The 27467-nt window shown below is 35.5% G+C and overlaps 1 protein-coding gene across 1 annotated transcript in view; it reads right to left on the reverse strand.

Moving 5' to 3' along the window:
- Positions 1–2315: 2315 nt before the first annotated feature.
- Positions 2316–27467, reverse strand: part of LOC136042933 (thiamine transporter 1-like) — a 43851-nt gene continuing 18699 nt past the window's right edge. The window contains exons 5-8 of the mRNA XM_065727849.1: positions 22610–22823; positions 20827–21019; positions 9469–9610; positions 2316–6087 (exon numbers count right to left, since the gene is read on the reverse strand). Coding sequence (XP_065583921.1) covers positions 5962–6087; positions 9469–9610; positions 20827–21019; positions 22610–22823 — 675 coding nt within the window. The 3' untranslated portion in view covers positions 2316–5961. The remainder of the gene's footprint in view (positions 6088–9468; positions 9611–20826; positions 21020–22609; positions 22824–27467) is intronic.

The raw sequence follows: 27467 nt of genomic DNA on the forward strand, positions 1-27467 counted from the left end.
TTGTTGTGGTTCTAAGAATAGACCCCCCTTTTCTTCGGTAAATGTCGTTCGCGTGCACTATCGGCTCTTCTTTTTTTGGTTCGTTCTGATGATCCTAGGAAGTGTCTTGGTGCTAGCTGGCTTGAGCACCTGAATAAATTAACAATTTACTTATGCTGATGACCTTGTTGTGGAAGCTGATAATCCTATTATAATTAATTAAATAAAAATGCAGAATAATTTCTGTTCGTTTTAAGTTCTGGTGTCGCTCCTTACTTGCAGTTAAAAAAATTATTTTTTCTTATTTAATCTCTGAACGTTTTTTAATTAATGCATGTTTTGATTTTGGCTCACCGCACAAGAATAATTAAAACGATATTTACAAATTTTATATTTTTTTTTGGCTAAATGGCTTTCTCATAGTTTTGATCGGACAATTTTGATAGAAAAAGGATGGGGGAGGAGGCCTAGTTGCACTCCAATTTTTGGTTACTTAAAAAGACAACTAGAACTTTTTATTTTTTTACGGACGATTTTATTAGTAATAAATATATGTAACTTATGAATTAACTTACGTAACGAAGTTCTATAATTGTATATTTTTATTACATACGTGAGGTGGTTCTCCCCCTCGTCGATACCTCGCTCTATACATTAAAGATTCAATTCGGTCCCAATTCTTTAAGAATGACCCCTGGATCACAAAGTCCGTAGAACAAATAGTTGAAATTATTAAAAATACTTTAGCGTAAAGAGTGAGGTATTGCGGAGGAGGCGACCCCCCTTCTATACGTAATAATTTCTGTTCGTTTTAGGTTCTCTAATGCTGCTCCTTACTTCCACCTGAAAAAACTTATTTTTATTTAGTTTCTCATTTTTTTTTTTTTTTTAATAATGCTAGAGAATCCTGCGGCACCTTCATGGAAATTTTCTTCCCTCGTGATAAATTCCTCCATGGAAAGATCCTCACACGTAACCCATTCCCTCCCCAACCTCCCCCCTCGCCTGACGTGAAAAAGTCCCCCTGAAAACGTATGTACAGGTTCCAGTAACCATTACTATACGTAAACAATGGTCAAAGTTTGTGACTTGCAGCCCCTCCCCCGGGGACTGTGGGGGATTAGGTCGTCCCGAAAGACATAATTATTAGGTTTTTCGAGTATGCTGAACAAAATGGCTATCTCAAGATTTTGTTCCAGTGACTTTGGGAAAAAGTGAGCGTGGGAGGGGGCCTAGGTGCCTTCCGGTTTTTTGGTCGCTAAAAAGGGCACTAGAACTTTCAATTTTCTTTAGAATGAACCCTCTCACGATATTCTAGGACCACTGGGACGATACGATCACCCCTGGAAAAAAAAAACACATCCATGATAGGTCTTCTGGGAAAAAATACAAAATTCAACATTTTTGTAGATAGGAGCTTTAAAATTCTACAGTAGGGTCCTCTGATATGCCGAATCTGATGGTGTGACTTCCGTTAAGATTCTTTGAATTTTAGGGGGTGTTTCCCCCTATTTTCTAAAATAAGGCAAATTTTCTGAGGCTGGTAACTTTTGATGGGTAAAACTAAACTTAATGAAACTTATATCTTTAGAATCAGCATAAAAATGCGATTCTTTTGATGTAACTGTTGGTATCAAATTAGTTTTTTAATTTTCGGTTACTATTGAGCCGGGTTGCTCCTTACTACAGTGCGTTATCACGAACTGTTTGATATGTTATTCAAGATTTGCAGGAGTTAGGCGGCTGATCTTGCCATACAGCTCCACAAAGACTAACCGAGCATGTTTTCAAACACAGCACTCGCAGGTCCCCTTTTCCACACTGGTAAGACTTCTGGCAGTATTTACGAGAGAAATCCATTTCTTTGGCTTTTTTCAATGAGTATTCCCTTGATGATGCTTATATTTGCTATGTTTTGAGGCTAGTCTCTCAGAGACAATTCTACTGTTCTGACGGTTTGATCATTGGTCAAACGAAATCAAATTTTATTTTTCAATATACTTCTATCTAGACTATTGAACTGCTGCTTGTTAGCAACCAGCTTTTCATGGCCTACTTTTCTTAAAGTAACGGTTAATATTTCCTTAAAGCTTGAACACAAGCTGCCTCGCTATTCTAGTGCTACCCAGCTCAGATTCTCCGATCCCCAGTTTTAAGGCTGATGGTCCCAAATTGGAACACGCCCTTTGAGGATGTCTGAGATAATTGCAAGTTATGTTCAGTCTTATTTCGTCTTTATTATATAATAACCTTTTTTTGACTGGATTAAAATACTGTATTGTTGTATAATATATTTTTAATACCGTACCTACTGCTACATATAAGAACAAAATTCGTTTAATAGGTTTATTGTGCAAAAAATAAACATAACAAACACAATAACACAAGCTTCACAAATGAAAAATTAAACTTCCATTAATACTTTGGAATAAATACTGACAATCTTGATTTCAAAAATCTAGCGTTCCGCTAACTATGTAGATTAGCGAAATAATATTCCAGTGAAATCAAAATTGGATTTGGACTATCTTAATTGCACTTTTGGTAATCCTTTACCGGAGGATATTGTTATCATATGATCAGGGATTGCAAATCTATTTGGTGAATCTTTTTGGTGAATTTCTATTTTTGCTGAATGTATGTCACAAAATGAATTTGGCTTTCAGTAAATCTTTATCAAGAGCCTGGATAGTCATTGGGATACTTAAAAATAATTAGCCATTACATGGGAAGGAACAAAAGAAAAACGATGAAAAAGAAAAGAGAACGGGAAGAATAAAGGAGAATGAGAAGAACAACAAGGTTTAACTATTTATTTTTAAATACTTCACAGGATTAACAAGACTTTTGAAAACTTGTGCAAATAAGAAAAAAGACATTCGGTCTCTTGTGAAATGTACACGAATTGTATCAGCATAAGCCGGCCTTTGCTCCTAACTCCCCGGTAGCGGCTTAAAGGGAGCAAGGTCGTACTGTATATCTTGTAACAAGCTTTGCTTAATGCCCTGTCCACTCAAAACCTGCAGATTAGTACCTATCGAGAGGAATCAGTGAGATATGAGTTTGAGTGCATAATATAGTATGCAGAAAAATGTCGAACCTGCAGATTCAGTGCAAATTACTCCCATAAGATCAGAATCCAAAAATACTTAGCCCTCCCAAAAATATTCTGGAGCAAATAATTTAAGAAAGAACATAACACTATGCCAAGCTTTAGGTATCCCTGACACCCAAGTTTAACGGTGAACCTAAAAATACCAGATTGTCTAGAGATAATTAGCAATAGCCAACATATAAAAGAAAAAATTATTGGAAATTTCGAAAACAGCGTTGAGGTGGTCTAAATATTATTCGAAACAAGTTTCAACACTAATGTGACTCCATTCTACCATTTAAATATGGAGTTCTGAATCAGGAAAGACCCTTTGTAGTTTTGTGTGTGTGTTGTTTTTTTTTGGGGGGGGAGATAAAATTATTCTATGTTAATGGACCCTTTAGTCGACAGATAAACAGTAAATGGAGCCTACTACTGTTTAAGTCATTGAAAGAGTTAAATATGCACACCTCTCAAAAATACAAATATTTCAACCAATCTTAAATACTTCACGATGATATGCGTCCCTACATGGCAGTGATAATGAAGTAAAACTAGTGGATATTAAGTTCAAAGAGAGTCCTCATAAGTTTAAAGCAGTTAAAAAAGAGATAAGTGACAAGCGTTCTGTACTCTTAAGGAGGTAATAAATTTCCGTTGCCAATGGTCACAGGTTTGTCCAGGGATTCTTTGTTGGACGGCATAAGTTAAAATAGCAAATCAAAACAAAGGCCAAAAGTTGGGACAGCAGGTAGTGAGAGAAAGGTAACAAGAAAGTCGGGTCTAAATGCAAGATTTGAGTAGAGTTTTTCGCAAAGGCCTAGTTATATCTGAACGACCTTGAACAAGCAATTAATACTATTGTATCGATAATAATCGTTTGCTAATATAAAGATACCAGAGGAGCACATTTTACAAGCTTGAAAAGACACTAAATATTCGAGGGAAACATAGAAGTACTAGGTTTTTATAGTGTGCGCAATGGGAAAAATCGTTTAAGAAAAATGAAAAAAAAAGCACAGCCATGTTTATGTAAAGCAATGAATATAAAACAAACTGAACTACAGCTGATTAAAGAACGACAGATATTTTAAACATACTATTGCACCGTTGATGGGGATAAACCATTCTAAAGAGGATAAAACAGCTTAAATCCACCTGAAAAACCAAGCTGTCAATCGATATGAATCATCTTTTTTAACCATGCAAAGAACCAGTAAGAGAAAATAAAAAACAATCTTCAGACACTAAAAATTGACGAGGGATACATTTTGTGCCACGGATAAGAGTACTATTGCTACTAACAACTCACTCAAGCACCAAGCCACTTAAGGGCAACACAATCGCACATGCTCCATCATCCCAATCTATTCAAAGCTTCCCTCTTTAAACCCTTTAATAGCTTCTTCCCAAGAAGTCCCAATTTGCTTTAAATCCTTTCTTATGACCGCTTCACACCCCGTTCGAGGACGACATGTTTTTTGTTTGGCCCTAGATGGTTCGCCAAAAAGGACAATCTTTGGCAATCTGTCGTAGTTCATCCGCAAAAAAATTGAAAAAGATCCTCCAGAGCCACTGCTGGCGCAGATGGGGTTAAATCGACATTTCAGTAACTATGTCTTTTTAGAAGGCCAGTTCTTTGCTATTTCAAATACACAAAGATAGACAGGAAACAAAATGCATGTAGCAACAGAGAAATTGGCTCTAAGGAGCAAAAAGCAACATTGTCCCTTGGTATACTGAATATTACGAGGCAATTTGGCTTTAAAATTGATGTTTAAAGGAAGAAAAAAAGCGATTGAAAAGGGCAACATGGAATGTTCTTTCAGAAAAAAATAAGGTAAAAACAACTACCCAATTCTAAGCTATTTTATTTTGAATTAACGTTTTAAGACCATTTTGGTATGCTACCAACTGATTTAGTCTCTGTTTTTGGGGGATAATAGATTACTATTCCTACTGCTACATACATTCACCCCGGCGACCTTGTCCAAAATTCAGAAATGTTCGAGATGGCGCAATACACATTAATATTCCATGCTTCAAACAAGAAATGAACCTTTTACGACTAGAGATTTCTACACATACTATGCTAAAACGCTCGCAATAAAAAAAAAATTTGATCCTTTCTTAAATCTCTTCTTTAACGTAGCATTAACTAAAGATCTAAGTTTTTTATAACCACTCTAAATATAAATCACTCGCTATAAAGAAAAAAATATCACCCGAGACAATAACTAAGCCATTCATTTACCAAATTAGCTAAATCGACAACAAAAGAGGAACAGAGAAAAGTGTCAAAGGATACATCTTGCTGACCGCGATAGAATGTACCAATGATACTGCCAGAAATACATTAAGTGTGTTTACCTATGAGTCTTTCTTACATTCTTACGAGTTTAATAGTGCATTAAATGTTTACCTATGTTTCGAGCATGATCACTTTTTTTCTGGAGTTTGACGAATTGCTCTTAAGATGCCAATATTTCTTTCTTTTTAAGAATCAGGGCAATGATAATTATTAGTGAGTTTATTTATAAACGTAAAAAGCTCAAGACATTACGAATTACTTTGACAATAAAAAAGAAAAAAAAACTAAAACAGAGTTAAGCCTCGTCTTGATTGACATCATTTACCCTGCCAGCAGTATTTTTTGTAGGCAGATCATTCTTGAACCGATGGCTATGATTGGACAGTCAATATAACTGGACAGCCTTCGAATATTCCGACGACTATGATAGGGTGTCTAGTCTAAGCCGGCCCTGCTGCTGACAGGTTGAATGATGTCAATCAAGACGAGGTTTTGCTCAATTTCAGCTTGCAAAAGGCTAAATTTGTATCACATACAATTAGGAAACTACTCAATAAACTATAAACAAATCCATATGTTAAGTTACAACACCAGAATTCCCTCCACTTCTACTCTGCCGGTAGGTGCCGTATCCACAAGAGTATGCTGCAATTGTTGTAAATACTCCAGCCAACACAAAAAAGTAGATTCCATATACAACAAACTAAAAGAAAAATTAATTATTAAAAAAAAACAATTTCTATATAAAAATGATTTTTTCAAATTATGTTTTTTTATCCATTATATTTTACTTTATATTTGTGTTGCGAGAGCAACACTTTGGTTTTGTCCTGTTTTTATTTTTTTTTTTCTATGCCGCCGATCTCGGCTTATTCCTGGAAACTGGTAAGGGTCTAACCTGTGCGGTTTTTACGGAAAGTGTGGACCTCAGGCCGGATTGATGAATGTGACATTACATTTTGGAAAGCTCCGCACAACTCTTGTCTGGGGCCAAAAAGGATGGTTTTTGCTTTTCCACGCGCCAGAGCCTATGGTGTGCGAAGTGAAGTGGAGTTATATAGCCCAAGTCAGAGAGGAGTATCTGAAGTTGTGCAGCCAAGCTTTCGTTTCATCAAACCATGTTTCTGCTTTTGAGTGGAAAGCTCCGTTCTAGCAGGCAAGCAGGCAGGCGCCACTTTCAAATTGAAGATGGACTAAAATCTATAAGTGTTAAATATACGCGGCAGTTATCCGGCCCCATAGCCAATATATCTTCTTTGAGTGCTAAATAGAAAAATTTACAGAAGCAAAAAAGCGGCATTTTCCCACGGGTCCGAAAGTGCTGCCGTGATTTCGGCTGGGTTTATCATTTGTTTTTTAGGACTTGGGATTGAGGTAGAGAAATGTTATCAGATGTACCTCTTAAACTTTAAAAGTTCTGTCATTGCTAAAGAAATTGGAGCTTATCCTTTGCTCCTTTCTAAGTGGTGACGTTAAAAAGTTGGCCTACGGCAAAAAAAAAATAATCAACTTTTGAACTAAGACAGATAGCATTTTTTTTTTTTCGACGGCAATCTATAGCTCTTGATGAGCTGATCAAAGTATATGTCATCCATTTTTTGGTACAAAAATTCCTTCATGAGATATACTAGTTTGAAAGTTTTAAGGGGTTGACAACTTCAATAGTAGGGTACATACTGAAACCAAAAATAGGCCAATACCAATTGTGAGACAAGTAGAGGACTTGTAAGCAACAGTCGGCTGTTAGACCATAATCATCTTTGGCAATAAGGGGTTTGCAACTTTGGCTAGTTGGTGTACCTATTATTCATTTCCAGTGTATTTGATGGTAAAACCAATTTGGTTTCAGTGGTAAGACATGCAGGGGACTTGTAAGTAATAATCGTCTGTTACGCTACAATCATCTTCAGTGAAGAGGGATTTGTAACTTTTGCTAGTTGGTGTAGCCTACCCATACTCACTGTAACCTAGAATTAAGTGTTTACGCAACGGGTACGAGCGAACACGTAAAACAATGAGGTAGTTTCGTAATAATTAGTGTTACCTATGGTATTTTAATCCTGAAAAGTTACTGATAGCTTTATAATACCAACTAGATTATATAAGATAGTGTTCCAAGTTTTCATCCGTCACGATGTCTACGATTGAAAAGGATAAAGTTCAACTGCCTGCAAAGTCAATTTAGTCCCTTCTTTCGATATTCTTTTGTTATTGTTGTTTTTTCAACGCTGAGGAATAGCCTTTGATCATGTGATTACTGATCGTGTCCTACTTTGAACATAACGTTTTAAAAGCTTCGATAGGCTGACAACTTCAGCGTTTAACCGATAGCAAAGAAACAAAACCAAAGTGTTGCTCTTGCAACACTTTATTCGGCGAAGCCGGAGAAAGGTTACCGCAACACTTCACGTTGCTGAGGCAACGTAGGTCTAGTTAAACTTTATATCTATTTTATATTTTTATATTATATTCTATTCAATTTTTTTTTTCAAATAGAAAGAAAAATCATTTTCTAAAAGGAAAATAATTATTGCATGTAAGAGTAAAAATTAAGAGACTTGACACAAAAAGAGCGGCAAAAGAAGTAGAAGTAAATAGATATATAGAAGAGAAGGAAGAGAAGACAGAAAGAGAGAAAAAGAAAAGACCGAGGAGGAGAGAGAGATAACAAATTATATGAACCTAAATTGACGTCAACTTCAAGCAGAGCAAAGAGAATAGGGGTTCAAGTCAATAGTCTATACGACTAAATTCATTGTTTTTATGATATATATAGATATCCTGGAAGTTAAAAAAGGGTGATATACTAAATAAGATGAATAATATTGAAAAAAGAATAATAATTATGGGGAGGAGAATAACAGAAATAGAACACATTTGGAGAGCAAAAACTGACCGATTATTGTATTTTGACAATAAGAAGGGCTTAACACTTACAACTGAAGTAAAATATTATTCCACCTTTTGTCATAAACTCTTTTATTTAGATCTCATTATTCGTTTTACATATATTCGGCGGAAATGAGAAATATTCCCATTTAAATACTGTTGAAAACAAAGCTCCTGGTAAGGCTTGTAATCTCCGCCACCAGGAGATAATCTAGTAGTGCCTGAGAAACAATGGAAATTAGGGAATACTTTTTAACCCCCGCCCTATCCCAACCCTCCTTCTATATTTATTCGAAGGTTCACGGAGAGTAAGGAAATTTGGGCATAAAAACCCGAGTTGTGAGGCATCAAGTACACCCCCCTCCCCCTACACAAAGATCCCTCAAGCCATCCTCCATGATAGCTGATGCACAATTATACACCACGATACATAATTTTTCAAGTCTCAAATGAATCAGCTTAGTTAAATGAAAATTCAAAATAAGTGTTTATATTAATCATTGAACTACGTGCATCTTTAGAAACAAATGCGCAATCGCGCGGCATCACTACCTCTGAAACTAGAAAACTTATCATATAGTATTTCGATAATTTTAGATCGAATGACTATCTCAGAAATTTCACTTTATGGCTATTTGGCGCTTTTTGGGCCAAAGCTGTCGTTTTGCGCCAAAAAACGGTGGAAAACGCCACTTTGCTAGCGAACAATCTTTTTTGATACTTAAAAATGGCACAAAGACTTTCTAGTTTCTTTCCTTTCTAATGAAGTTTTCCCCGATTTCATAGGGCCATTATCACCACTGGGGAAAACAAAACACACAACTAAACACACATCCGACATCATCCTTCTCGGGAAAATCCAAAGTTCAAGATTTGTATAGATAGGATTTCCGTCAAGTTTAAGATCACTCGCCTTTCTGGGGGTATATTGCTCTTTAGCTTGTAACTTTTGGTGTGTTCCAAATAAACTTTATTTATTTGGAACCACCATAAAAATCCAATTCGTTTTCATTTATATAGTATTATCAAAACTCCCTTTTTAGAGTTTTGGTTATTATTTGCAAGAGTCGTTCCTTATTTGTAGTTCATCATCGCGAACCGTTTGATTAGTTGAAAAAAAAACGACAGATATTATGTTAAAAAAAAAAAACAAAAAAAACGTCAAACTAGATAAGCTCAGATACAAGAAACTTACTTGATCTCTTGGAGGTAAACCAAGACCAACTCCACTGGCCACAATAGTTGTCAAAATGGATTGCAGAATCAAAGCAAGAAATGTGTTGAAACCGAAAATCAGTCCATAACAATGCATATTCAAATCTTTGGCAATCTCATAGCTAGAAAAAGACGCCTAATTAAGTTTTTCGCCTACTACCATGGAGAAGCAGATTCTAGTCAAGCGGAATCCTGACGGTTAAGGAGGTTTGTCCCATCCCCAAAATCAACGTAAAGGATACCTCTTTTCTTCAACAAAATAAATTGGCAACTTAAAAAATATAATTTTTCGTTTCAGTCCCCAAAAGAAAAAATTCTGAATCCCCTCCATTAAAGGGTTGGGCTTTTTAAATATCTATGGGCACATAAATCATTTGTTAAACCCTATTTACCATACTGGTAAAATCAAAGATGATACGGACCGAAAAAATAGCGTCTCTGCTGAAGTATTTTCAAAAGAAGTCCCCTTTTGACACATAATGTTCATGGGCATAGTTGATACCAGTGCTGCAACAAGTACTCAAATTTTGACTTAAGTATCAAGTATTAAGTACTCATTGTTTTTACTTAAGTATCAAGTGATAAGTACTTTCCAAATTCTTACTTAAGTATCAAGTATCAAGTACTTTAGCTCGACCTTTTTCAGCACTTAAAACCCACTCCCCCTCGTTCCAAATCGATGTTTTTCATGGTCTTAGGCATCTTTGGTTCAATTTCCATTGAGATCAATCACTCCACTCGCAAGTTTTACTGAATTAAATGGAAAACTCAACTTTTTTTTACCACTTAACCCCCCCCCCCTCGCCCTAATTAAGATAGGGTCTTCATCTTCAAACATCATGTGTCTTATGGTTTTTGGCGTCTTTGGCTTAATTTTCATTGAGATCCATTACTTCATTCGCAAGTTAAACTGAGTTAAACGAAAAACTCAACTTTTTTAGCACTTAAAGCCCACTCTCCCTCGCCCTAATTGAGCTAGGGTCTCGTCACAGAACTCAATGCGTATCATACTCTTAGGCATCTTTATTCAATTTTCATCGAAATTCATCCCTCCATTCGCAAGTTACACTGAATTAAATGAAAAACTCAATTTTTTTTAAAATCTTAAAGCCCCCTCCCCATCGCCCTAATTAAGCTCAATTTTAATCCAATTATTTCAATTTTAATCCAAATCCGACTGGCGTCTTTGGCTTAATTTTCATTGAGATCCATTACTTCATTCGCAAGTTAAACTGAGTTAAACGAAAAACTCAACTTTTTTAGCACTTAAAGCCCCCTCCCCATCGCCCTAATTAAGCTCAATTTTAATCCAAATAGTTCAACTTTAATCCAAATCTGACTGGCAGTTCTCCCTCTATACTCGATGCACAGACCGGTGGACGGACAGACAGATCTCAAAAACCTATCTTGATGGATTTTTTCCACCATTCAAATAGGTGATGATGCCTGGATGATGATATGCTATTCTTTCTTTTTTTGGGATCCAATAAGCCAACATGGCTACTTAAGACGTCCGGATGTTCGGACGTCTTGGGTAGCCATGTGTCTGGATGTTCATCCAGATTTGGATGAACATTGAACCATAGTTGCCAAGGACCACGAGACATATCAAGTTGAAAGATGAAGACCCTAGCTCAAATAGAACAAGAGAGAGGGGGCTTTACCTGCTAAAGAAAAGTTTTTCGTTTAATTCAGAGTAACTTGCGACCGGGGTGATGGATATGAATGAAAATTGAACCAAAGAGGCCTAAGACCATGACACTTATCAAGTTTTAGGAAGAAGACCCTAGCTCAAATATAACAAGGGAGAGTGGGTTTTAATTGCTGAAAAAATTTTAGTTTTCTGTTTAAATTTAGTATAACTTGCGAATGGAGCAACAGATCTGAATGAAAGCTAGACCAAAGATGCCTAAGATCAGGGCTCATATCAAATTCTGGTATCACAAACCCTATCTCAAATAGGGCGAGGGGGAGGGGGTTTCAATTCTTAAGAAAGTTGAGTTTCCCTTTAATTCAGTAGGGCCTATAACTTATGAATGGAGTGACAAATCTGAAGTCAGATTCGTCTGAATACCTGAATTTGCTGGAATGAATTTGACAAAATACCACTGAATTGCATCCAGCTAGAATTCCCTAGACTTGTCGATTGCAGACAACATTTAGATGAGTAAAGATTCATAGCTCCAGTAGTTTTACCAATAATATGGTCCTAAATATGATGAAATGGCAGAAATCTGGTTAAGTTGACAAGATCACAAAACTCAAACACCAATGTCAGAAGCATAAGCCCAAATGGACTACAGTATGCAACATTTAGCACAAAACAAGGGATGTTAGCTCACTGTCGACCAGTGAACTGTGAAGTAATTTCAATTTTTATTATACAACTTTTAAACAAAATTAAACCAAGTGATAATCATACTATAATTTTTCGTCGTCATAAACAAATACCTTATTTCACATCCAAAAATAAGACACGAAGCTATATCTGAGTTTACTCGAAATCCAAAGGCGATGTTTTCCAAAGCACACGCACAAAAAATTTTCGTGTCAAAGGTAAAGTATTAGAAAAACAAGTACATTATCAGTATCTTAAAGTAATAAGTATTTCGTAATCTTACTTAAGTATCAAGTAATAAGTACATCCTAGAGTTTTTACTTAAGTACAAGTACAAGTAATGGAAAATTTTACTTAAGTAGTACTTCAAGTAAGTGACAGCACTGGTTGATACACGATAAACATAACAAAAGAATGAAATAATTAAAAAGCTTATATGCTCAATATCTGATAATCCTCGGTGTCCTTGTGGAAACTTCTTCATGGGAATTTTCAACTATTTTATAGACTATTCTACAACTACTATCAACTCACTGCGGCACCAAGCCGCCTGAGGCCGACACAGCCACACACGCTCCTCCTCCCTTTCAATCTATCCAGTCTCCCTCTTTGCACCCTCCTAGGAAGTTCCAATTTCTCTTAAATGTTCCCTTACAACATCCTCCAACCCCATTCGGGGACAACCTGCTTTATGTTTGGCCCTAGACGGTTGGCTGACAAGGAAAATCTTTGGCAGTCTGTCATCCTTCATCCGCAGAACTTGCAGTAGCCATCTCAACCTTTCTCTCAATATAGCCCTAGAAAGCGGTTTTGAACCTCATATTTCGTACAATTTACTGTTTGTAATACGGTCTGTCAGCCGGGTACTAAAAAACAATCTGTAGGCAATTTCTCTGGAATATTCTAATCTTAGTTCACATACTTATTTTCCTATTCTTCCAAACTTTTTTCAACTGTGAAAAATTACCCTGGGCCTTTACTATTCTACTTTTAATATCTTCACTGCACCCACCATCTTTACTAATAATACTATCTAGGTACATGAAGCTGTCCACTTGATCAATCTTCCCGTTATCCAGCATAACGTTTTCACCTTCACTTATTCCTAGTCTTAGCGACTCTAGTCATCCTAAAATTTATTTTCAAACCTATTCTAGCACCCTGATACTACTACTACTAATAATAATAACTCACCGCAGCACCAAGCCTCCTGAGCCCAACACAGCTACGCACGCCCCTCCTCCAGCCCAATCTATTCAAGGCCTCCCTCTTTACACCCTCCCAGGAAGTTCCCATTTCCTTTAAATCTTTATTTATAACATCCTCCCACCCCAGACGAGGACGACCTGCTTTCCGTTTAGCCCCAGCTGGCCAAAAAGGACAGTCTTCGGAAATCTGCCATCCTTCATCCGCAGAACGTGGCCTAGCCATCTCAACCTTTCTTTCATTATGGCCCTAGAAGTGGGAATTAACCACATTTTTCGTACAAACTACTGTTTGAAATACAGTCAGTCAGCCGGGTACCCAAAACAATCCGTAGGCAATTTCTCTGGAAAACATATAGTAAATTTTCATTCGCTTTTCGGAGCGTCCATGCTTCAGAGCCATATTTGACCACAGTCATCGCTGTAGCTTACAATATTCAAATCTTGGTTTGCAGACTTATCTTCCTATTATTCCATCTTTTTTTAACGGTGAAAAAACACCATAAGCCTTGGCTATTCTACTTTTAACATCTTCACTGCTTCCACCATCGTTACTAATAATACAACCAAGTAAGCGAATTTGCCAACCTGATCAATCTTTTCGTTACCCAACGTTATCTTTCCATCTTCCCTTATTCCTAGCCTTAGTGATTTAGTCTTCTTAACATTAATTTTCAAACATATTCTAGCACCCTGAACTCGTGAAACCTCTAGAAACTCATTCATTTTACTCACACTTTCATCTAATATGCTTAAATCATCAGCATAATCTAAGTCCAGGACAGTTTTTCCAATTGCCTTTCCTGTACTCCTTAAGACAAATTCCATCAAAATGATCCATATAAAGGGGGATAGAACACAACTCTGCTTAACTCCTGATTTAATACAAGACCAGCTACTAACCTCATTTCCTACCTTAACCGCAGCAGTATTATCCTCGTACATAGCATAAATCAGTTTAATGTATTTGTCTGGTATACCATATAAGGATAAGACCTTTGCTAAAGCTATTCTATCAACAGAATCGAACAGTAGCTTATAATGTATAAAACTGAGGATGAAAGGTGCTTGACAACGAAGGCACTTCTCAATTAATAACCTAAAAAGTAAAAACTTGGTCGACACATCCTCTACCTTTTCTAAAACGGCACTGTTCTTCCCTTAAAACTTTGTCAACAGCAACTCTCAGTCGAAAAAGTATCATATTACTAAATAATTTGCTACCTACAAAGAACAGACTAATGCCTCGATAATTACGACACTCACTCTCGTCACCTTTCTTATACAGTGGTTTCTAACGTCAGAGCCACCATATTTAAGAAACCCATTTATCACACTATCAGCACCTGGAGCCTTATTATTTTTCAATCCTATTAGTACTGTCGCTAATTCCTCCTCACAAAACAAACCTTCCTTCACATCCAAGGTATCATAACTTTTTCATTTTCATTTATATATTTTCCTGCAACTGAATCTCGGTTTAGCACATTCTCAAAATGTTTGCCCATCTCTCTTTAACCCTTTCCTTATCACTAATTGTGGCCCCGTTCCTATCTTTAACTGGGACATTTCCGGATGGACTACTCCCTCTCAATTTATTAACATGCCAGTATAATATATTACTATTATGCCTTCTAGCTGTATCTTCCAAATCCTCAGCAATTTTATCCATGTCCTCCACTTCACATCTAATTCATGTTTTAATACTTCCTCCACTTTCTTTACATTCCTTTTGTTTTCATATGATCCATCACTCAGATAATTCTTGTACAAACCCTTTCTACTCTCTACTAAACATAAAGCTTTTTCACTAATATTCCTAGCTGCAGTCTTAACTTTCTTCCCTAAGACACCATCAGCAACTTCAAACATTGTTTTTATAAAATTATTCCATCCATCTTCCACATTGTCAAATTTTAAACTCTCAAGTTTAGTATTCAACTGTTCCTGGAAATTTTCTCTCAAATTCTCATCCTGGAGTCTATTAACATCATAACTTCCCGGGAGGTATTTACCCTTCCTAAATTTCAGCTTTAAATTAACCTTAGACACTACTAGATGGTGAAATTTACTTTTAAGATCAATAACAGCACTCCCATATACCCTAGTATCTTGTATTGATCCTGCTAGTCTTCGGTTTACAATAACATAATCAATAAGGTTTGCTGTCCTACCATCACGTGAATGGTAGTTTTCTACCATTACTGTTTTCTTTTCCTACACCAAATTTACCTAGGCTAGGATACCATCTATCCCTATTTCTACCAAACTGGGCGTTAAACTCTCCTAATAAAAACAACCATATTTCTACCTAGTACCCTGTCTATTTGCTCCTGTAACTGTAAGTAAAATTCATCTGAGTCACTAGTATCTCTGTCACAAGATACATATACCCTGATACAGATACATTTTTCAGATACAGATACATTTAGTTTTCTTAAAAAAAACAAAAAAAAAAAAAAAAAAAAACTCAATAACACAGTCAGAGATCCCACAAAGGCTCTATGACCTGTAAAGTAGGATAATCAAGAAAAACAAATTACACATATTAAGCTATTACTCGATTAAGCACATAAAATTCAAAAACAAGTACTGACAAAAATAGAAAGAAAAAAAAACAGAAAAACAAAGAGAAAAAAAGCAATAAAAACGAAAGAAAAAGAAGAAGACGTGACAGAAGGAAAGAGAGTTCATTCACAAAAGACAAATTCAACAACTGTTATACAAAGTATATGATGTTATATTTGAGCAACTCATCTTGGGGCTGTCCTTTACTATATCCAGCTAAGAAAAAGTCGAGGACTTTTTTCTGTATGTGATATATGACGCAATTTCATTAATTAAATAAATGACAAATATAGGATCTACAGGATCAATATAACATCTATATGACACATATAACACCCATAAATATATTGACTAATAAAAAAAAAATTAAATTTTAAATATAAGACACAACGGTAATGTAATCAACATAGTAATGGGTCTATACGCATTGCAAAGGTGAGAAAGTTTAGCTCGCTTTATCACGGGTATCGATTTACTTCACACAAAAATGATTGGCACTATTCCAGATTAGAATGTCAATTTACGCAACAGGCTCACGAATTTAAATAGAAAATCAACGCTAAAATCAAGAGCCACCCCGCAGATACCATCAGTACCCATACTGAATTACATATATTCATATAGGACTAAAGGCTGAAGTTAAGCTTTTCAACAACTGAACCACTGAACTCAGTTTTTCAGTATTTTAAAAATATGAGCCAATATCAATGGGTAAAACACAAGTTAGAATTTTTACATGTTCAACCTGGTTGGAATTGTTTGTTTCTTAAAATAATAATATAAACGCCTCTCAAGATCATTCATAAAAAAGCTTTGTTTTATCTTTGCAAAAAAAAAGATCCGATGTCGCAAGCCATTACAGCTGATTTATTTCTTTCTTTTTTTGATGAATCAGACCTTTCTGGACGTTAAGTAATAAACATATGTGTTTAAAATATTTGACGTTTATAAATCTAGGTAACGAACTTTAATCAGATGTCTTTGAGGAGATTGTGGCTAAAAAGATATGGAAGGGGGACTGGTTACACTTCAGCCTTTTTTTCAACATTCCTTCAACATGTCGGAAAGTTTAAACTTCATACCTCAGGTTTATCCCCACAACTGTTTTCCACACGTTGAAATGTCACAAGCCATTACAGCTGATTTATTTCTTTCTTTTTTTGATTAATCTGACCTTTCTGGACGTTAAGTAATAAGCATATGTGTTTAAAATATTTGACCTTTATAAATCTAGGTAACGAACTTTAATCAGATGTATTTGAGGAGATTGTGGCTAAAAAGATATGAAAGGGGGACTGGTTGCACTTCAGCCTTTTTTTCAACATTCCTTCAACATGTCGGAAAGTTTAAACTTCATACCTCAGGTTTATCCCCACAACTGTTCTCCACATGTTGAAATGTCACAAGCCCTTACAGCTGATTTATTTCTTTCTTTTTTTGATTAATCAGACCTTTCTGGACGTTAAGTAATAAACATATGTGTTTAAAATATTTGACCTTTATAAATCTAGGTAACGAACTTTAATCAGATGTCTTTGAGGAGATTGTGGCTAAAAAGATATGGAAGGGGGATTGGTTGCACTTCAGCCTTTTTTTCAACATTCCTTCAACATGTCGGAAAGTTTAAACTTCATACCTCAGGTTTATCCCCACAACTGTTCTCCACACGTTGAAATGTCGCAAACCATTACAGCTGATTTATTTCTTTCTTTTTTTGATTAATCAGACCTTTCTGGACGTTAAGTAATAAACATATGTGTTTAAAATATTTGACCTGTATAAATCTAGGTAACGAATTTTAATCAGATGTCTTTGAGGAAACTGTGGCTAAAAAGATATGGAAGGGGGACTGGTTGCACTTCAGCCTTTTTTTAACATTCCTTCAACATGTCGGAAAGTTTAAACTTCATACCTCAGGTTTATCCCCACAACTGTTCTCCACACGTTGAAATGTCGCAAGCCATTACAGCTGATTTATTTCGTTCTTTTTTTGATTAATCAGATTTTTCTGGACGTTAAGTAATAAACATACGTGTTTAAAATATTTGACCTTTATAAATCTAGGTAACGAATTTTAATCAGATGTCTTTGAGGAGATTGTGGCTAAAAGGATATGGAAGGGGGACTGGTTGCACTTCAGCCTTTTTTAACATTCCTTCAACATGTCGGAAAGTTTAAACTTCATACCTCAGGTTTATCCCCACAACTGTTCTCCACACGTTGAAATGTCGCAAACCATTACAGCTGATTTATTTCTTTCTTTTTTTGATTAATCAGACCTTTCTGGACGTTAAGTAATAAACATGTGTTTAAAATATTTGACCTTTATAAATCTAGGTAACGAATTTTTAAAATTAATTATAACCATACTTCGCGTCATAACAAAGTCGCTATTTATATAGGACTAAAGGCTGATGTCGAGCTTTTCAACAAATTCCGCACTAAGATTGGAAAATTTTAAAAATTAAACTTTAGGAAATCAGCCATCTGAAAAAAAAACCATCCAAAGCATATAAATGAAAAAAAAAAATCTTCAACTATTTATAAATTAATTTTGCCCTTTAAAAAATCAGCCACCAGACGCTTGAATGTGCCAAATGAATGGTAGCCCTCAGCTACAGCTGGAAGTATATTCCAAACTCTTGAAGAAGTAACCAGAGGGCTAGAATCAGACCGAACGCAGGGTGTGGTAACAACTCTCGTATTAACACTACATAGCAGGCAATATAAAGAGGTTTCGGATGCAAAAATAGGAGGCTGAATTACAATTGGAAGAGTTCCATGTAACCGGGCAAAAATAAACGAAGCAAACGACTCACTAAACCTCAAAAAATTTATTCATTTTGCTAACATTTTCATCTAGGGTGCTTACATCATCATAATCTAAGTACAGGGTAGCTTTACTTCTCATTTGACTCAGTGCTCTCTCATTGTCTATACTTCGTTCCTTAGGACAAACTACATTAAAATTGTCAATACAAATGGAGATGGAATGCAACTCTGCTTAACTCCTGATTTAATACGAAGTCATTTGATGACTCAGGCACTTCTCAGTTATTACTCAAAGAGTAAAAATTTGGTCGACACATCCTCTACCCTTCCTAAAACCGCACTGTTCTTCTCTTAAAACTTTGTCTACAGCATCTCTCAACCCTGCTTAACCCCCGATTTAATACAAAACCAGATACTAACCTCATTTCCTACCTTAACCGCAGCAGTGTTATTCTCGTACATAGCATTAATCACTTTAGTGTATTTGTCTGTTATACCATACATGGAAAAGACCTTTGTTAAAGCTCTTCTATCAACAGAATCGAATGCTTGTTCATAATCTATAAAACTGAGAACCGAAGGTGTTTGACAAATCTGGCACTTCTCAATTATTAACCTGAGAGTGAAAATTTGGTCGACATATCCTCTACCCTTCCTAAAACCACACTGTTCTTTTCTGAAAACTTTATTTACAGTATCTCTGAGTCAAAAAGTATCATTCAACTAAGTGATTTGCTAAGTAATCTTCTATCAACAGAATCGAATGCTTGCTCATAATCTATAAAACTGAGAACCGAAGCTGTTTAACAACTCAGGCACTTCTCAGTTATTAACTTGAGAGTGAAAATTTGGTCGACATATCCTCTACCCTTCCTAAAACCACACTGTTCTTTTCTGAAAACTTTATTTACAGTATCTCTGAGTCAAAAAGTATCATTCAACTAAGTAATTTGCTTCCTCTAGAAACCAGGCCTTTTTATTAACCAGGTAATTAACGTCTCTATAATTACCACATTCACTCTTATCAACTTTATTACAAAGGGGTTCAATTAGAGTTTCCCAAAAACCGTACCCAAAAGTTTCTCTTTTTTTTAAAATCATATTCATAGTCCTATCTCGGTATCTTCAGTAGCCTATCTCGAACCTCTTTACCACTATATTCCAGAAACTCATTTGCCACACAATCAGCAACTGGGGCCTTATTGTCTTTTAATCCTTATAGAACTGGCAATAATTCTCCCTCACAAAATAAATCTTCCTTCACATTTGAAGTCTCACAAACTTTTCATTCTCTTCTATATCTTTTCCTTTAATCCTATCACGGATTAGCCAATTCTCAAAATGGCCTGCCCATCTCTCTTTAACTCTTCCTTTATCACTAACTGTGGCCCCATTCCTTTTTTTGACTGGAACAAGCCCAGATAGATTATTCCCTCTCAATTCATCAACATACTCAATTCATGACAGTAGCCTACAATATTTTAATATTGCGCTATCTGGCTGCATCTTCCAAATCGTCGTCAATTTCATCCATGGTATCCGATTGAAATCTCCTTAATTCATATTTTAATACTTTCTCAACTTTCTTTGCATTCCCCTTATTTTCATAATACCCATCACTCAGATAATTCTTGCACAAGCCCCTTCCCTCCTCTATTTTCACTACTATTCCTAGCTGCGTTTCAAACTTTCTTCACTAAGACGCCATCAGCGACTTCACACTATTTTCCTAAAATTATTCCATCCATCTTCTACGTTGTTAAATTTCAAACTATACAATTTAGTATTCAACTGTTCTTGGAAAGTTTCTCTCAAATTCTCATCCTGGAGTCTACCAACATCATAGCTCCGCGGAAATAAGTTACACTTCCTGGATTTCCGCTTTAAATTAACCCTAGACACTACTAGAATGGATCTTTACTTTTAACTCTAATCACAAAAATCACAAAATCACAAGATCACAGAAATCGTACACAAAAATGTATGCCGCCTGAATAACATTTTCCCCTAAGCTGTAAGCGGTGTATACATTTTTATAAGAATCAGAGAAATTTGTTCTCAATTTACGACCTTCCAACATGCACACGCATACAGAATTAGAACACATACGCCTTCTTTTGATCAAAGATATTTTCAAAAGGGTTTTTGCCATATTTTGAAAACCAAGAAAGGCCACAGCATTCTGTTTTTTCGCTTCTTCAATGACCGTTCGGGTGCAAGAAAAGCCTCAAAACAACTTTCAAGGGGCCTTAGACTAGAAGAAATAAATTCTGCAATGAAAATGAAATCACTATCTTCCTTTCAACTAAGTACAGGTAGGAACGTAGTAGGGAGAGGGGGTGAACTTTAGATTCATATCCACGTGAAAAATATTAAGATTCTCAGGTTTTCTCTCTTATTCCTGACATTTTTCATACACAGGGTGGGAGACACAAGAAATAAACAAACAACTTACTTGGACACTGTTATAAGAACTTGATAAATGATTTTGAAAAGAATGTAGCACATATACGCAACCCAAAGGTGACGTGTTGATGCCATGAAGCTTAATAGAAAGCCACTAATCAAAGCACAAAGAGCCAAAGTGAATTCGCCCCATTTACTCCAATTTACTCTTGAGTAAGCAACGGCCAAAGTAGCAAGAGCACCTGCAAATATAAATGTTGACCAAAAAAGATCCAATTTTCGGAATTTCCTTTTTTTTCAATTTCTGTGTTTTAGCAAAGCGAACTGTTTTCTGTTCAAAAACCGAATTAATTATTCCTTGTGAAAATTCTCAAGGCTCTTCACAGGCACGCCAAGAAAATTTCATTAGAAAAATTATTACTTAAATTTCGAAAATCTATTGATCAAAATGAAATCTAGAAAATTTAAGAATTTAAATTTCTTAAAAAGGGTGACATCAATGCTATTTTAGCAGACAAAAAATTACTGTGATTTATCTTTACTTTGTAAGGATTTCAAGTTTTTCTACTAAATGTTTTGAATTTAATGACCAAGGCCTGTTAAAAGATTTGTTAATATTTTTCGTTGTACCTGGGACACGCATAGATTGACAAGCACGACATTGACAAGCATTGACAAGCAATTCAAATATTTTAGTCCTGAGACCTAGAAAATTAAAAATGTTATTTAGGTAACAACGAGTAGCATCCCCCCGATTAACCAACATGGTTCCATGAGAATGATCGAAACATTTTCTCATTTTCGTTCAGAGCATGAATAACTGAACTCTTTGTTCGAATTTAAAAAGAAAACATTAGTAGTTACCCCACAAGGCTTTTAAGCCCGCCCATAGGCACTACTCTTTTTTTCTTCACCGTTAATCCTCTTCAGATTTATTGAGGATGGCGTAATTTTGCGTGTCAATGACACTTGTCTTGATAGAGCTTACGGGCCGCTAATCAAGTGGGGAACCCCCCAATGTAACTGAAGATGACGTAATTTCAAGTGTCAACGACACTTGTATTTCATTGCATTTCAAGCAAGAATCCTTTTTTTGCCACACGCATCCATATTTTAAGCAAAAGCAACTCCTTTTGAAGCATTCATTTGATTATTTTCATCTTGTTTCGAACAAAACCACAGTTTGAAGCTTTGATTTGTATATTTTCTGATATGAGAGATGATTTTCTGATACGAGAGAGAGAGACAGAAACACAAAAACATGCAAACAGAAGGTCAGACACACAGGTACAAAGAGACAAAAACACACAAACACACACAGACAAATACAGAAACAGGCAAATTGTAAACTACATTAATTTTTCTAACAAACATTCAGCCAAAGAAAAGAAGATTTCAGACTCGTGTAGGACTTGCAGTCTTACACAAAAAAGTAAATGTTTAAAGTAACTCATACTTTAAACATTTACTTAAAGAAGGCAAAAGCAGAGACTTCAATGATTTTTATTAATCAATCAATCATTTATAAATACTATAGGAAATAGAAAACAATTACAAGTATAAAAAGGTGGTACTTGGCCCAAGATGCTTGGCGTGTAGTGTTCCACACAATACAATAATAAAACACTGGAATTTCATGAAACACTAAAACACATACAATAATAAAACACTGGAATAAAACAAGGACATTTAGCAGATAGGAAAGTTTCTAAAAATGATTTATTTTTTTAAAGAGAAGAGACACATATAAATTGGGATAGAGTTGAAAAAAGAGGGAGAAAAACTTACTTAGTATCTTTTACGAAGTAATAATGTTATTCAAACTTACTTACTTAGTATGTTTTGTAGTGCCTCTACTATTCCATTATACAAGCTTCCAGTTGAAGTGGGGGCTATAGTTTGCCAAAGAGGCTGTATATAGTTCAGTACTTGTAGATTACAGCACATGGTGAATGCCCACCAAACCGACCATTTGACTACACTCAAGTTTGAGTATGAACTTCTGAAATCTTTCCAAATGAGTGAACAACCTTCGGAAAAGGTCATCTGAAAAATAAGAAAAGAATTAGCTTTCATACCAAATGGGAAAAAATCAAACCATAATTAGCAATTCTAACTCAAGAAATTTATTATCAAAAATACCAATATCCTTTTCATTACTTATATGAGCATTTTTTCGCCAAGCACCATAAAACAAGTTTTTTAGCTATTCATCTTTTTCACATTTTCATACATCATCCCTATAGCAATCAGAAACCCAGCCTTGTCAATTACTTACATCAAATAACAATTTGATTTAACTCAAAGTTGAAGAATTAGGCTAACTTTTATTATCAATAAAAACAATACAAAATGCAAAATCAAGAGCACCTCTTGTCTATTTTAATATAATGAGCTAAAATAGCCCATTATTTGATAGCATAAATTGAATCTGACATCAATGATAACCTCCACTGTTTTACACATAACCGGCAATTCCAAAGAAACAACACAAAAAATGAACTGAATAGTAGAGTACAATAGTTTGGCCCTCATATGATTCGACACCATAATAAAATTTTAAAGTTCATTAAATCAAAATTCAAATATTCAGATAACTTGAAAGGTTTACGATCGATATATGTAAATAGTATGTTCGTTAGCATTTAGGATTTTATTATCCATCCCAATGTACAAAACCAAACAACTGATGCAGTAGGAGAAGAGGAAAAAAGGAGCTCTCAGACGTTGTAATTTAATGGTTCAAGTTTTATCAAGAGTGCACAACTTTCAGAGGGGTATTTTCTCCTTTTACTAAAATTAATTTTAAAAACTTTTTTTTCCAAAAAATAAGTTTTCCAAAGAAAAGTTAAGAGCTCCACAAAGCCAAAAATGATCAGAAATAAAGTCAAATAGCCTTCCAAGAGTAAAACTACCACAAATCACCATCAATAAACAAATGAAACTCTAAACGAACAGAAATTGAAATAATTGACCGATTCAAACTCAAAACAAGCAAAAATTAACAGGATTAGTTAGGGCTGACAACCCCCATGTCTTCAAAAGACCAGAACATAATTAGTACTTTACTGAAAAGAAAAATGACCGTGGATTGTCAGTTCAATATACATAGACTGATATTTATTCCTTAAAGTTTTAATGACTTTTCATTTATTAAAGTCAAAAAAGTGAAAACATTTTAAATTTATTTTGTTTTCAGTAAAGTGTTATGTTCTGATCTTGAGAAGGCATGGGGGTTGTCAGCCTTGCTCATGTCAATGAGTTTCACTTATTTATTGATTATGATTTGTGTTAGTTTTAAGCTTGAAAGGTTATTTGACTTTATTTATGATCATTTTTGGCTTAGTGGAGCTCTTTTCTTTTCTGTGAAAAACTTATTTTGTGGTAAAAGTTTATTAAATTAATTTCAGTTCATTTTTTATTGACAGTTCTTTTCATTGAAAAAGAAAATTTCGGCTTGCTATTTGTATGTTGGAGAAACTTTTTCAACAGTTTTTATTGTTAAAACAAATAGTTTTGTTTAATTAAAGTTTATGCCTACTCAAGTTTACCTGAAAAATGAAACTTAATATCATTCCCAAAAAATTCCATCTATGCTCTTTGACAACCTCGATATACTTACACTCTTTTGATTTATTTAAATTGTAACAGCAGAAGTAGTAATAGTAGCAGCCCGAAAGTTTAAAATTAATGCCCTCAGTTTTTCTCGATATATTCCTGAGGTTTCTTATCGGCAACTATGCATAGAGTGCCTTTTGATTTAGTTTTAAAGCATGGGCCAATTGCATAGTTGTGAGGAGTTAGCATACCCAATATCCCTAGAGACATTGCTGCTGTATTGTTCTACAATGCTGAACAAAATGGCTATCTTAAAATTTTGATTTGATGTGTTTGGAAAATGAACGGGGCTTAGGAGGAGGGTTGTTCCCCCCCCCCAATCTCTTTTTACTCTTAAAAAGGGCACTATTACTTTTAATCTTGAATCGAATTAGCTCCTTCAAAAGTTTCAATGATATTTCTAGCTATTACGGAGGGGTTCTGCCTATGATATTGTTTATATGCCCTTTGGAAAACCTGCATGCATATAGTTTTTTCGTTTAATTGATACTCCCCCTAAACGTTTCACCTTAAAACCCTTAGCGTCATTAGTTACAGTAACTGTAGTGGTAGCATTAATAGTATATGCATTGCCTTTTGGTGATTTGAACATCATTCTCATCAAGTCGTGGAAGTTCCAAATTAATACAATTAGCCATTGCGATAATATTGCTGATAAATCCTATTGATAACCTGTATATTTATATACTTTTGTGATTTTCATCTTAATGCTTTTAGCCTTACAAGTAGTTGCAATAGTGGTAGAAGTTGAAGTAGTAGCAGCAGTAGTAATAGTAAATATAGCAGCAGTATAAGTATTAGTAGTAGTATCCACATATTACCTTTTAGTTAATTGATCTTCCCCTTTAAGCATTTTCTGAAAGTTCCACCATAATGCTCAAATCCATTTTTGAGATACGCTCTTTTGACAATGTGCATGCACATAGAATCTTTTGATATAATTCAAATTTTCCCCTTAATATTTTAAATATAGTACCGTGGTTGTAGTAGTACTAGTGGAAGCAGTAGTAGTGATGGTAACTGTAGTAGCACTAGTAGCGTACAAATATTACCTTTTTGGTCAATGATCATCTTCCTTATCATTTTCTGAAAGTTCCAAAGTCATTCCTGAGTTACTCTCTTTTGACAGCCCGTATGAACATAACGTGTTTGGATTTGGTTCAACACTCCCCTCAAACTACTCTGAAAGGCTCACCTGAACACCCTTTGTCTTTTTGGAAAGTAAAGGTCAAACATGCATACCTTTCTCAATAAAATATACTATATGTAAACAGTGAAGGAATTGTCTAACTTACAGCCCTTGTTCTGAGGGCTGTAAGAGGGTGGACATCCGCAAAGGCATAATTACAGGATCTTTTAACAATGCTGAAGAAAGTAGACGTATAAAAATTTTGACTGGATGTTTGTTTTGTAAAATGATGGTCATGGGAGGGGGAGGCTGGTTGCCCTCAATTCACTTTTGACTCCTAAAAAGAGACTTATGACTTCCGATTTCCAATCAGATGAACCCTGTCCACAGTTTATACCTCCACCCATTCCATAAAACCTTATATACCTTCGGGGCATAACTTTCAACCCTTGCTCCCAGGTTCTGAGGTGCTATTTCAACCCAAAATGCCTTTTTATATGATCTTTAGACCATTTTGAATAACATGGCTATCTCAAAATTTCTATCGGATCCATTTGGGCTTGTTGCCCTCCTATCACTTTTGACTCTGAAAAAGGACACTATGACTTCTAATTTCCAATTGAATGAGCCACATTCGAAGTTTATATGACCACTTTTTCCATAAAAACCATAAATGTTATCAATTGACAACTAATATAACTTACACCCATGACCCGAGAGCCATGGGGGAAGGGGTGTTATCTCCAAAGACACAATTACTGGACCTTTCAAATATTCTTAACAAAATGACTATCTCAAAATTTTGATTGGATGTGTTTGGGAAAATGGTGAGCCGAAGGGGAGGTTGCCCTCCAATCATTTTCGACTATTAAAAAGGGCACTAGAACTTTCAATTTGCAATACAACGAAACCCCTCCAAAGTTTATGCGACCATCCTTTCCATAAGAATCTTATATGCCCCCGGGGCATAACTTACGACCCTTGCCCTGAGCCCTTGTGCCCACATAGCTCTTTACCAAGGCAACAGAATTCTGCTGCCTATGATCTTTGGACCATTTTTTGAACAAATGGCTATCTCAAAATTTGTATCACATGCAATTTGGGAAAATTTGACGTAGGACAAGGAGGTTGCTGCCCTTCGATCACTTTGACTCTTAAATAGGGCACTAGAACTTCTGATTACCAGTCCAATGAGCCCCCTCCAAGGTTTATATGACCACCCTTTCTATAAAACCTTAAATGCCCCCAGGGCATAACTTACAACCCTTGCCCTGAGGGCAGTGGGGGGTTGTCATCCCCAAAGACATAATTTCCAGACCTTTCAACTACGCTGAACAAAATAGCCATTTGAAAATTTTAATTGGATGTGTTTGGGGAAATGATGGACACGGGGGGGGGGGTGCCCTCAAATCACTGTCAACTATTAAAAGGGGGCCTAATTCTTTCAATTTCCAATCGAATGAGCCCTTTTCGAAGTTTCTACGACAAATCCTTCTATACAAAGCGGTCTGCCCCCCCCCCTCCCCCAAAAAAATGCATTGTGCCCACACCGCTCTTTACTTAGGCAATCTATAGCGCTGCCATTTATTGGGTCAATTTTCATACGGTAAATTTGTTAAATTTGGTAATAGTTTTTGCAGTTTTCGTCGTTAAATTTGAAATAGCCTAAAATACACTCTTTTGATGCATATGTTGTTGTGAAATAGCCCTTTCCTGGAGATTCCTGATCCTCAAACCTCAGAGTATCGTCCGTAAAATTTAAATTGACAAAGATCACTCTTTACTTGACATACGATATCACAAAAGATTTGTCTAAAAAAAAATTATTTCGTTTATAAACTAATCTCCCATAGATCTGGTAATAACTAACTACCAAGTCTTACCACATATTATCAAGTAATTTGCAGGACCAATTTGGCAAAGAAATTTCACATTAAAAGTCT

Source organism: Artemia franciscana, chromosome 2 (genome assembly GCF_032884065.1).
Source record: "Artemia franciscana chromosome 2, ASM3288406v1, whole genome shotgun sequence".
Lineage (NCBI taxonomy): Eukaryota > Metazoa > Arthropoda > Branchiopoda > Anostraca > Artemiidae > Artemia > Artemia franciscana.